Raw genomic sequence first — 14,225 nt, 5'->3', positions numbered from 1 at the left:
TCATGTATTTTAATCAAACGCACATGCTTAACTTTCTGTCCTTCAGCAAATAAAATAATTTCTTGAGCAAAGAGCTTTTGGTTCCATTTTGTTTATCAGTCGCTGTATGATGCACCAGTTGGTGGTTGTTGTATTTGTCCCTAACAGTTTCCCCCAAAGCTGAACATTTTTCAACTCTGGGCACTCAGCGATGAAAGCATGAAAACGCAGAACGCCGGCTCTTTGCGGAAAAAGAAAACGCCAGCTGCCAACGTTTTTTAAAAGGGTGGCACTTCCATTTGAAACCTACGTTGGTCGCACAAAAAATGGTGTACACAACTCAAGAGATAAAATATTACACAGCTCGACAGTAACAGCAAACCTGACACTGCTCAATAATCGTGGGAGCAGCATGACATCACTTCACTCAGTCCAACAGCATTTTAATGCCACATGAGTTTATGAAATACATCTGTGAGGTGGGCAGCAGTCAATCTTATGAGGGTGTGCAGTCAAACGAAAGGGCAAGCCAATAAATTAGATCGAATTAGCATCGCTGACACTAGCGGAGACTACTGAGAGGTTTTCTGTGAAGACAACAATACAGCAGGATGAGGTGAGCCGCTTGTCGGGTGTACGTTACTAAGAGAGAAGAGCAAAGGGTTCAAAAAGAGAAAATCTCTAGTGGAGTTTGGCAGGGTTGAGTTTATAAAACCAAGTATGGAAGGTCAAAGGAGCATCATTGTAAAAACACCACAGGAAGAGGCTTTACGCGACAGATCTGCCCTACCTGAACACCTCTTTAGAAGACTGCACTTGTATTGATACAGTACACTGTTTAAATGCATAGTTTACATAAAATCCTGGAGTGTTATATAGGCCTGTCGGGATAATTACTTAATAGACTTATCGCACAAATAATGAACATGACCTTGGTGATTGCCATAGTGTTTACATATGTGCTTGTTTGCATAAAATGAATGGCATTAACATTTTAGCCATTCGTGCTGCCTCAGCGGAGTGGCACACGAAGCTCAGGGTCCACACCATACTAGACTGTTAAAAAATATGGACGTAGTGTCCATGACGTCACCTATAGGGTAGTGAAGAGCTTTTTTGAAGCCAATAGTTGGCGGGGCCTGCCGTCACCATCTTGCCTCATCGCGTCACCCGTAAAGTTGGCAGTTTTAACATGGGAGTATGGGGATTGAATCCCTTTTGGAGCCGTACTCTAGCGGCCAGCCTATGAATTGCAGTTTAAGTCACTTCTGTGTTGTCTTCACGATAAACACGCAGGGACAATGACTGGCAATTCAACAATGACCCTCAACTCTGACGTGAATGAGACATGAGGAGATGAAATAAATGTAAACAAGCCGGCATGTCAACTTTGTTCAAAAACAGAGGCAACGAAAAGAGCAATACAAATAAAAAGTCATCTGAAACACAACCATGACACCCAGCATTTACATCTGAGTTGTTTTACACTAGATATTACAAACGTGACGATCACTCGTCTAAAGCAAAAAAATGCTGTAAAGCCCAAATTTACACTGAACAGTAACTATTAGCAATGTAAAATTAAAATGCAGCTCATGCAATGAGTGGTACTTTACCTTTTATATTGTTTTAATTATTTAATATATTTTTTTTCTTACATTCCAATTTCAATGTCTTAAAGGGAGGGTCCATGATCTCTGAAAGCCAATGTTGATATTTGAAATCATCTAAACAAACACGCCCCTACCCTTAAATTTGGACCTTCTTTTGATAGATGTTCCCACACATACGCGACCCAGGCAACGATGTCGGATACCCCCCTTTACTGCTGATTGGTTACAAGTGTGTTTTGGTACTCGGCCTGACTCCCTTTTCCAAATCGTTTTTTCAGAAAAGCCTTTAAAGGCGGAGTCCATGATGTTTGAAAGCCAGTGTTGATATTTGAAATCGCCTAAACAAACACGCCCCTACCCCAATAGAATCTGGACCTTCTGTTGATAGACCCGCCCCACACATACGCAACCCGGCATTTGATTTGATTTGATTGGCTATAAGTGTGTTTTGGTAGTCGGCCCGTCTCCTTTTCCAAACCGTTTTTCAAACATCGTGGACTCCGCCTTTAATATTCTTGGAAAAAAATTTTTTTACTTGCATTATTATGCTATTTTATTGTCATTATATAATCAGTGACATAAAATGGCCATTAAATTACAATAATATGGATTATCCTCATTATTTCTGGGGAAATTTTCAACTTATGAAAAGTAGCTATTGTGCCAGGCCTACAGTGTAGTGTAAAATTAAATAAAAAAAACTACTGAAATTAATTTGATCAAAGCATGACTACATAAAAGTATTAAGTAAAAGTATTTTATGAATACTAATCATAAAATAAATGAAGTTATATCAATGATATGTACCCTTTAAGCTTCAAGCAGTTTGAGCTAAAACCTTTAAAAGTTGTTATGCATCATCTATTCAAATACTCAACATGCATTAATGGTGAATTATAATTGCGAGTGAAAATCACATTAAGGGTCTTTCTTGTTAAGCGTTTAATGACCCTTGAAACACGAATGCAAACTATTCTTCTGGGTTCCCACCCAGTTAGTACAACTCCTAAAATTAGCATCATTTGTCTTTTTTTATACAATTAGTGGCAGTGCAGACGCTTTTTAAACCAGCAGAATAAAACATCTCACAATAACATTTCACATTGTCAAAATGCACCTGGAGACCAAGAGCTCCACATAAAAGTCTTTTACAAGATTCAATGTCAGATTCTTTCTCAGACTGCCTTCAAGCTATAAACCTTCACATATCCCTGCATGTCCCAAACCTGCTGCCTGGACTGTTATTGACGGCTTAAATAAGATGCAAATCTAACGGGACTTTTGTTTATGGTGAACAAAGAAAAAGTCAGTTTCACAAAATGCACATGCAGCACCACAGAGCTCAAACAGAGCATCAGATTCAGCTGTTTAAAACTGTAACGCTGAACTGGTTTTCTATTAAACTGATATCTGGTTATCATTATGACTCATCACATTCAGTTCTGTATCTAGTCTCAGTTTCAGCTGGCGTAAGAGAGGCTACGACAGGTACGGATGGACCTTCAGGCTCAATGCTGAGTAACAGAGCTGGACATCTGTAGAGAAAATCTAATGATTTTTGGGTTATCGCATGATTGGACATTTTAGTAAGAACCTCTGTTGTTTATTTCCACTGCTGTCTACATTGATTTAGCACCTGATAGCGATTAAAGAAATTATGCAAATCAGGTAATGGCATAAACACCCAAAAAATCAGCACTGGACACAACACAAGATTAGCATGATCTTACAGGCCGGTTCTTTTTCTTAAAGAAATGACATTTGCCACCTGTTTTATCTTATTTTGTTACTATGGCTATGGCTATGTTCAGCCATCCACCTATTTTAATGCCCATTTTGGATATTACATAAAAAGCTAACTGTGGATAAATAAAAAAAAATGTGCAGAAAATGTATGTGCTCAAACGAGTGTAAATTTCTTATCTGATAAGAAAACATGCACATGAACTATGATGGAAACACTTTAACCAAATAAATCCCAACATAAAGACTTTGCACGTTACAGCATTACTGGACTAACCAGCTTACAGAACTCATTCCACACCATCTAAAATGCGGTTTTGGAAGTTTTGAAATGAACAGGTAAAGTCTGACATCTCAGTAGTTTGGTAATATTACTTGCAGGACTTTCTTACTTGACTGACAACTCAGAAATCCACATCCGAAAGCAGATAACAGGCATATAGTGTTTCATCTTCACGCTCTGAGGTGATTATACACGAAAATGGTTAAATATGGTAGGGCTGCACAACAATTAATCCCAACTAATTGTTTGCAGAATAAACGTTTTTGTTTACATACAGTCTTGTTCAAAATAATAGCAGTACAATGTGACTAACCAGAATAATCAAGGTTTTTAGTATATTTTTTATTACTACGTGGCAAACAAGTTACCAGTAGGTTCAGTAGATTCTCAGAAAACAAATGAGACCCAGCATTCATGATATGCACGCTCTTAAGGCTGTGCAATTGGGCAATGTTAAATAGCCGTGTTAAATTCCGTGTTAAATAGCTGTCCCTCACCTCTGCCCATTACAGTTTTTGTAGCATCCCTCCTCCACCCCATCGCCGCAACTCAGCTAGTACAACTATCCCAGTTAAACAGGGGGAATACTCTGAGTTCGGGCGAAAAATTCAAGCTCAAAGCCCTTCCCTCAGACAACATGCCAAATATGATTTATCTCATTCCCTAATAATTACATGTTAATGTGAACTAGTGAAACACAGTATACAATATATAATGTAAACAAAAGCTTTACGAATAGTTGTGATTATTCATTATGCAGCCCTCAAAATACAGTAACTTTACACTTTTCTTTTAGCGCCAATATATCAGGAAGTGACGATCTTTTCAAAATGTGCTGCGCTGAATGCTGTGCACAGAAGAAGAAATGTTGAATTTTTTATGCAGGCACTAGCAGCAAGGGCATTGCGACAACGTCGAGCTCCATATATTAAGACAACGTCAGCTAATACAGCTAGACGATTAGTCAAGTGGGTTTAATGTAGGGATGGCAAAAACTAAACATTTTCTTGACCGGCCACGAGCCTCATTAGCTGGTTGAAACCAGTTAACCGATAGGCATATTAGTTTAAAATATGCTACGCTATTTGAAATAACAGCCATTTCGAGCAGCGCATGCAATTTCGCAACTGTGTTGCATCTCTCTGCGCTCTGCCTCCGGCTCACACACACACACAAACACAGCCCCGGCGCTACCCTTCCACTCACAACACTTTTAAATCCCCTACAGCATGGAAATGGTTTAGGTACAAGGTGATCGCGTTGAAAAAAGGCGTTTGTGAAGCTCATTTGGAAATTGCCGCTTCTCATTTAAGAAAATGAAAGCTCAGAAGAGACTGTGCTTTAGTTTGAGGTAGTGCTAACAATAATAAAGAAATTTATTTCCAAATCTAAGCCCATATTATGTGGAATGTTGCCTAATAGACTGCAACACGATAAAACCAATGGGTAAATCGGGCACCTTCAGAATGCATAAAAGACGCACCGGCCAAGGTGGGGCTAACTGACTGTGTGCGAGAAAGCCCTTGTCTGTTTTAGAACAAATGCTGCAAAGATATTTAATGTATTAAGGTATGAGGCTTGCTGAGTTTTATTCATTTATGAATATTTATGGGAGATTAAAAAAAAGCATTTTTATCTCCCATTATTCGCATTTACCCTTTTCAGTCAAAACTCACCTGGAGTTGTTTTTATGATTTTAGGGATTTTTATTTGAATTTTGGCATTTCCATCAATCGTTGCGATACTTTAAAATGTGCATAAAATTGTGAGTGATGGAAACCCAGCTACTGGTTCAACTGTTCAACTGGTTCAATCTAAACTAAGCAGTTTACAGAAATATCAAATGTACAGATGTACCTTCCATGACATAGACCAGCGATCCCACATCTCCTTCTCTGATGATACAACTCTCTTGATCGTACTCCACCGGATACATGCAGTCCACAATCTCCTGGATCTGAGACAACTCCAGGTTCTTCATAAAGTCATTGTCAAGAATAGCTTCTTTGATCAGTTCTTTAGACCTGTGGACGAGAGAATGTACTTTAATATAAGAACTGCTAAAGTTATTCCTGTTCAAATCAAAGAGAACTGATCCATGGACTTCCTCCGACAGAACGGAAATTTCCTTTTCATGGAAATGTCAAAATGATGGCAGTCACAAATCCCAGACACCTCCATTCAGTGGCACGGCATGTGAAATTACTCACAGGAAGGTGTAAACCTCAGAAAGAATAATTTGAGAGATTCCCCCATACCAGGTTTTTGTAAATGCAATCGAAGTCTTACCACTTCAATGAATGAATTCCTCTTTATGGGTGACAACCTGTATGAAAAAGACTGATGGTTATTGAATAAAATGCTCATCAGATGTCCTTGATATTGCTCTCCTGCATTTCAAGTTCCCTTTCAAATTATATTTTTGAATCCTGCAGATGTTTTATTTCAATATTCTACTATCACACAAACGTGGAAAATGACTGCTTTTTAATTTAATTGTAGAGGCAGAGATGAGGTCTAGAAATTGACCGTCTGTGTGATTTTGGATGGAAAATTTTAAATATAATTTGAGTGACATTAAAAAACATGATAACAGACATTTTTATTTGTGCCATGTGGAAAACACAAAAAAATTTATTTACTGTAAAACGTGGAATGTCACAGTTATTTTTAAAACCCATTCTAATTCATTTTTAAATGCTATTTTTGGTGTAATTTAATTTACAAAAGAAAAAAATGACCAAAATGTGCAGAAACATTATCCTTTTGTGTAATGTTGGATGTAAAGAAAGGTACGTCCGTTTCTCGTCATGCCTGGCAAACAACAGTCTCTTTCACACAGTAATTCTGGTAAATTACCATGAATTTACTAGAATGAATTTACCAGTAAATACAAAAATGTGCTGTTCACATACGCAGTGACGTTCCATCTTTTTACCAGAAAGACATCATTCACACATCAATATCAAAATACCGGTAAAATAGGTGAAAAAGCGGAAGTTACCTGTGGCGCGCGGTGAGCTCAGTGTTGTATTTGTAAACATTCCACATCATTCATATCCACGGTCCGTGGTTTGTTGTTTAACGTCTGTGGTAAATGCTGACGGTCGCGAAGTTGCTCGTGACCAAACAACATTGCATTGCACATTATGATTGGCCCGAAGCTGTCAGCGCGGTCTTACGTCGTCCATTCTAAACGCCGGCAATCTATATTTTTTGTTCACACATAGTGCTTAACGGTAAATTACTGGTAATCTCACAAGCACTGATTTACCGGAAAGGTTATGTTCACACATGACCTGTTACCTGCAATTTACGAGTAAATTACCAGTAAAGACTTTGTGTGAAAGGGACTATTGACATGCGTTGTCTCTTAAGAGCGCAAGCAGGTTTTGAAAGTATATTTACAGGATCAATCATGAATATGATTATATTTGTAAATTCCTCAGACAACATAAGGACTCACATCTGAAGTGAGCAGCCACGCATACAGGAGCATTGGCCCCAGCAGTAAATACACGCGGGATCACTAAACTTAGCTTCTTTCTTGTTTAAGTGAACATAAACAACAAGATGTTAATCAGTATATTGACAGACAATTTCATAACTAATATATTTACATTTAATACATTTGCCTGAAAAGTAAAACAAGACTCTTATGATTAAAAGAATCATTTGGTTGCTCGTCAGTAGCATTGTTGTAGTGACATTGCCCTAAATGTAATTTTAAATAAACTTTCAATAAATTGGTGTTAAATTGTATATCTTTAATGTTTTTAGTTGATAAGATATGCTTTTTGATTACTGAAATTTAATTTAACCATTAAAACCAGAATCAAAAAAAAAAAAAAAAAAACGGAAAACACGGAATCTGTGAAAACAGATACAACAGTAACATAATTTGGAAAAATGAAGACAATCCAGTTAGTAGATAGAAAAACACGACAAAAAACATAAACCTGCTTTAAGTAAAGGACGAGCTTAAAGGAAAACACCACAGTTTTTCAATATTTTACTATGTTCTTACCTCAACTTAGACAAATTAATATATACCTATCTTTTTCAATACGTGCACTTAATCTTTGTACACTGTTAGACATTTCTGTAATTTTTACAGTTATTTACTGTATATCACCCAGTATAATACTGTAAACTTTAAAAATTTATACAGTACATAACTGTAATTCGCGTTGCATTTTGGGAATTTTCTGTGACATCATACATCATATACAGTAATTTACTGTATTTTTGAAAATTGCTGTATGCTACTGTATATTTTCTAACAGTCTTTTGGCGGTATTTTCCTTATTCACACAAATCCTTATTTTATTTTTCTCAAAATCATCATTTTTGACAATTGTATACACATGCGCGTTGACTTATTTTAGCTAAGGAACCATGTAGCAGCACAGGTGTTCGGAGGACCGATTTCAGGTGTGCACATAAACTAAAGAGTTTTCAAACAAGACTTTCCCTGGGACAGCGGCGCTTTTCAGTTGAAGATACACGAGAGGAGAGACTGAAAAAAGACCAGCAAGGTAAAATAATCTATATAAGTTATTTATTATCAGACCTGCGGTTGTTGTTTACCCGAACGGGACATTTTAAAACCGTTAACCGGACGCGTTGCTTAACGTTTAACGGTAATATTAGTTTACCCAAGTCAGTATAAACCTTATTAATAAATCATACTATGTGTATGCAAGCCTACGAGCACGCGTGGTGCGTTAAATTACACGCTAGTGTTTTCCTTTTATAAAACTATTATGAAGAAATGCTTAACGTAGCCTAATGTATACGTAAATGATATGAAAAGATCAGATTTAATATATAACGTTACCACAGAGATTAATTTATTAATATAAAAGCATATTTAAAAAAGTGTAAGTTACCACGTTGTGTTTATATTCTTATCCGCTTGGCTTTACCTGTTACATAAATTATGCGTTATTAATAAGGTGTATAACTAAATTTTATCTTTCAATTTCGTTAAACTACGTTAAGCATTTTAGAAAGTCCCATGTGACCATTATAAGAGTTTGCTTAACATTTAGTTTTACAAACGACTTCAACGTATGTTATGTGTGTGTGGTGGCCAATCGGAAAAACATTATATTTTCAATGTGAATATGTTTAAACATAAATGCTGAAACCTAATTTGCATAAAATAAAGTTTTATAATGTGTTTTTGTTTTGTATTAAATTGCTTTTGAGGCCAAGGTAGCTGTACAGTAAATATTGAGCCTCAATCAGAAAACCACGTCCCACTGTCCTAACACACAGACCTGTGGCAATGTGCAGTGATTCGAGTAGTGTACATCTACTCTGGTTATCATTTCAAAACAGTATTTACTGAAAAATATGAGTGTTTAGCATCATGTATTAAATGTGTTAAATATGTCCTTGTTTCCCTGCATTTATTCTGCTCTTTAAAATTCTTTGGGAGCATAAATTAAGGAGGATGTAACAAAATACACTGCAAGAACTGGAATGAGAGACAAGTGAGGATGAAGAGGACAACAGAATATCCATCCTTTCTTCACCACCTTACAGAGTTTGAGTGAAACAACTTGTATTAGGTGAGACACTTCTTAATAAGATACAGTATGTGCTGCATATATGGGTTAGTTAGGTCTCCCTAATTAACTAGCAGCTGTAACAAACAGTACTGTAAAAAAACTGTGGTTCAAAATAATTATGACCATCTTTCTTTTGCTTACAGGACTCACAGGATTATTTTATAACAAGACTGATTATCTTATACCAGAAGTATGGTATTTTTTTGAAGCTACTGTATTATTTCTTATGACAATTCATTTTGATGTGCATTCAGAACTGTAAGTTGGTAAGTACATTTACTGTATTTACTGTAAGTAAAGGCTAAAGAGTATATCTCCTCTAGTTCTAATTTCTAGTTCTAAGTTTTAACAACGTTCCCAAAGGTCCCAATAATGTTAAGCCAACATAAAAGTGTCCAGTTTTTAAATTGTTTAGGAATGTTTCTTGATGGTGCGAATGTTAGAGGAATGTTACATTTTATTTTCAGACAATGTCATGTTTAAATGTACTCCCAATGTTAAAACACATGTTTAGTATATTTTATGAATGTTTATATGCAATATTTTAACAGAACATTAAGAAATAATGTTTTTCAACAGTTTGTAAATAATAGAATGTAATGTTTTTTATCATTACAAGCAAAAACATTCATAACGTTATTGGGAACTTTGGGAACTTTCAAGGAACGTTCTTAGAACCTTTATCTGTGGTTGAGCATTGTGTTAGCATCATAAAATGCCATGGGTTCGAACAAGGGAATGCACATGCTGATAAAAAAAAATTATACTTTGCATTGCACTGTATGTTATTTGCCTTTTTCTGTAAATGTGAAGATAAATGTAAAGACAGACAGTCATTGTTTCATTTTAAACCAGTTCTATTATAAGAGAACTTAACTAGACTAAATAAAAGTGTCACAAAATTTTTTATTTTGCTATTATGATGCTGTGGTGTTATGGGTTTTCTGGTTACAGTGGTAGTGGATCATGATCACCTCTCTAGCTTCAAAAGTAGGATGCAAAATGTATAACACCAAATCATTATCATAACTCCATGTAACTTGACATAATTTGACAAAGTCGTATAAAGGCAGACAGGATTGCGTGTGAAGTCCTATGCCAAAGACTCTCCAAATACTGCATCTACACATTCTTCCTGATGTGTATATTTTGTTTGTATATCCTGGTTGTTGCAGACCTGACAGTAAACTTGACTGTGAGCATCCTATCCATCAGGTACAGCTGTTTACTTGCATTACTCATTTAGAGAAATCGAGGAAAGGGTGAGATTGTGTCTATCCACTTTGTCAATTAACAAAGCTACTGGACAGGACCTTATTCCACCCAGATTTTTGCGTGATAGTGCCGATGTAATTTCTAGGGTGCTCACCCATATAATAAATTTGTCTTTAATTCAGGGTATCTTTCCAGCTGATATGAAAATGGCTCGAGTAGTCCCCATTTTTAAGAAAAATAGTAGATCAGATGTTGGCAATTATAGGCCTGTATCAATTCTGACAGCCATATCAAAGGTGTTTGAGCGTCTTGTGTATGAGCAGGTGGAAGAGTACCTTGTCAAACATGATCTGCTGTATGAATTTCAGTCTGGATTTAGAGCAGCATATTCGACTGAAACCTGTCTTATTCATTTATGTGATTATATCCGACAAAAATTTGATGAAGGAAAGTATGTGGGTATGATTCTTCTTGATTTACAAAAAGCCTTTGATACTGTAAATCATGCAATTTTATTATCAAAGCTGCAAAGCATAGGTTTCAGAAATACTGCGGTGAAATGGTTCACCTCTTACCTCACTGGAAGAACTCAATCTTGTGATGTTGAGGGGGCCATATCAGATTCTCGAGATATTACGTGTGGGGTGCCTCAAGGTTCAATCCTTGGCCCCCTTTTATTTTTAATTTATATTAATGATATGCCAGCTGCCGTGAAATGTAAGCTGCTTTTATATGCTGATGACTCTGCATTGTTGGTCTCTGGGGATGACATCAGCGAGATTGAGAAGACTCTGGGTAACGAATTAAATAGTGTCAGCAAATGGCTTATAGACAACAGGCTGTCAATACATCTGGGAAAAACTGAGTCCATTTTATTTGGAACAAAAAAGAAGTTGTCTAAAGTAAAATCACTTAAGATCAAATGTAATGGCACTGAAATAGTGTCTCAGAAATGTGTTACATACTTGGGGATAGAATTAGACCAATCATTAACCTGTTCATCCATTGCTGAAAAAATACTATCCAAGTGTGCAGGTAAATTGAAATTTTTGTATCGTAAAACAAGGCTTTTAGATTTTTCTATTAAGAAATTACTGGTTGTATCGTTAATTCAATGTCATTTCGATTATGCATGCTCCGCTTGGTATTGTGGATTATCAGTTAAACTTAAAAACAGACTGCAAGTGATGCAAAATAATGTTATCCGTTACCTGTTAAATGCACCCCCTAGGACTCATATTGGCAGAGATGCTTTTAAAAGTGTAGGACTATTGCCAGTGCAGGTTAGGGTGGAGCAGCTAAAGTTGAATCATATGTATAATGTTATAAATGGTTCTGCTCCCAAATATTTACACTCCAGCATAAAAATTGTTCATACACAGCATTACCATAATACTAGGGCCAGTGTCCGTTCTTGTAAAGTGCCCAGAGTCAACAATGCAGCTGGAAGTTCTTTTTTTATACAGGTATCATGCTATGGAACAATTTGCCAATTTCCCTCAAGATGGTAAATACCAGAGGGTCTTTTAAATATCAGATTAAGGCCCTTTTATGGAATAGAGTAGCTGATCTCTTTTATAACTAGCGTGGAGTTGATTAATTTATGTGATTTATGATTCTTTGATTTTAGGATATTGGTGAATTTGGATGATTTGTGTAAATGTTTATGTCTTTGACCTATAATAGGTCTTTGTTTGTTTTTTTGTGTGAAATGTTTTACCACCAAGGCAAGGACCATGTTGGAAATAAGTGTTTACACTTTAACATGTTATCCTTTGGATTATGTATGTTTGGCAATCTATAAATAAATCAAATCAAATCAAAAAAGGGTCAAAATTTATTATATTTTCATCACCCCTTTTTGTATGTCTTTGGGACACTTGAAATATATAGCACATATAATGTGGAGCCATTTTATAATGCGGTCACAGACTACTCCCATTGTAACTGGAAAACCAAAGAAAATCATTGTTTAAATTATAAAATTATAATTTTTGGATTAACTAAACCTGTAATCAGTGTTATACGTATGTATGTTTATAATTTGTGTTATTTTAAATGTATTACTGCAAATGATTTGAAATGTGTATGGTTTAAATGTAATTTCACACAACTTCTTAAAGTATTTTTGTATTGTTTTAAATAAAGGCTTCAATATTTGAAATTGTCTCTTTGAATTAAATGTTAGCAATATCTGTAGGTTAAAATGTAAAAATTAATTTTATCTAAAAATTATAGCTAATTTAAATATAATAAAAATGAATGTATAAAAAAATAAAAAGAATAGTAGTATAGTATACAGTAGTATACAGTAAACCTGGGTTTTTTACAGTAGCACACTGTATAACATATTTACAGTAGCATTTAAATACTGTAAAATGGAAATACAGTTTAGAACTGTAAATCTTATTTACTGGAAAAATCCTTGAAAATGTCTAACAGTGTACAGCGTGTTGTGAATCTGTTAGCATTTAGCCTAGCCCCATTAACTTCTTAGGATCCAAACAGGAATGAATTTAGAAGCCACCAAACACTTTCATGTTTTCCCCATTTAAAGACTGTTACATGAGGAGTTCCACGAGTAAGTATGGTGGCATAAAATAAAACATGGCGATTTTTCTAAGTGGAAAATTAGAACTATATTGTATGGCGGAAGACCAGTTAGTTTGCAGCACGTTGACCTTGGCACGCAGCTTCTAGCTGCCAGTCGATGAATTGCAGTTTAAGTCACTTTTGTATGGGCCTCCTCAGAGAGATCGAAAGGTTGCACCTCGTGTAAAAAATAGATGTAAAAAAAACTTTGTTTCTCATTTTCTCGAAACTTGTCCTGCCGACTTGTCACACTGGTTTCCGTGACGGGTCACAAATGCATTATGTCTATGGAATGTCCCCACAAAACATGGCAATTGTTTGACCTCATCACAATGATTTCAGATTACCGCACATCTCTCTAAAAAACACAAGAGGGAGCTGCAGCGCCTGTACAAATGAGACAATATCAGATGGCACTCCTTAACTGACAATGTAACGCGGTACATTATGCAAAGCCGTTTAATACAAACATTTAAAGAAATGCTGCAAAATTTTGATAAGCGGTATGAACTGCCAGGTAAAACATATATTTCCGAAAAAGAAATTCCAAATTTATGCAGCCACTACAGACATGTGGTCTAGTACTAATTTGACCTTAGTAGGATTGGCTACTATTTGAGCCTGTTCTGGTATAGTCAGTTTATTTTGATTGAATTTTTATTTTCAGTTATTTTTTAGCACTTTATTGTGTTTATATCTTATGAAGAATTTTCCTTTTTTAAAAGATATATTCATTAAACAATTACTTTGAAATATGTGTTATGTGTATTAGTATTAATACAGCTAGGTAAACCTTTCAAATATTTAATTTAAATAACCACAACAATGTGTGAAATCTATTTCCTGAACAAGAAAAAAAGGAAATAGAATTAAATGTCAAAGCAATAAAACAGACAATTAATTGTCAAAGCCCTAAAACAGGCAATTAATCATTAATAACCGTCACAATTTATTAGACAATTTACCCTCAGCCAAATTTCATAACCGTGACAGCCCTAGACACACCTACTGATTTTTGCCCAGATTATGAATGCAATTTGATCATAATGACTGATCATGCCAGGCTTTGCCAGTTGTGCTCAGTCTCTGTTTACAATCACAGATAAAAATCATTCATGCAGGAAACACCCAATATGTGTGTTGGGTCCAATCTTAGGATGTTTCAGCAAGTTTTTAGGTGTGTCCCCAGCATTAAAAGTTACACAGTGTGTCGTCACAGCG

The 14,225-nt window shown here is 35.7% G+C and overlaps 1 protein-coding gene and 1 long non-coding RNA gene across 3 annotated transcripts in view; one reads left to right on the top strand and one right to left on the bottom strand.

The window, feature by feature from the left end:
• The window catches only part of LOC135720565 (cGMP-dependent protein kinase 1), a 186,782-nt gene that overhangs the window by 157,282 nt on the left and 15,275 nt on the right, over window positions 1-14,225 (bottom strand). For both annotated transcript variants that reach the window (XM_065242768.1, XM_065242767.1), the window contains exon 2: window positions 5,476-5,642. In XM_065242768.1, coding sequence (XP_065098840.1) covers window positions 5,476-5,642 — 167 coding nt within the window. The remainder of the gene's footprint in view (window positions 1-5,475; window positions 5,643-14,225) is intronic.
• On the top strand, window positions 8,073-9,615 carry LOC135720566 (uncharacterized). The gene is made up of 3 exons (XR_010521303.2): window positions 8,073-8,156; window positions 9,076-9,197; window positions 9,341-9,615. It is a non-coding gene; the product is annotated as an uncharacterized lncRNA (long non-coding RNA).

Source organism: Paramisgurnus dabryanus, chromosome 1 (genome assembly GCF_030506205.2).
Source record: "Paramisgurnus dabryanus chromosome 1, PD_genome_1.1, whole genome shotgun sequence".
Classification (NCBI taxonomy): Eukaryota; Metazoa; Chordata; class Actinopteri; order Cypriniformes; family Cobitidae; genus Paramisgurnus; species Paramisgurnus dabryanus.
The sequence above is the reverse complement of the archived record's forward strand: the minus strand, read 5'-3'. Positions and strand labels throughout refer to the sequence as shown.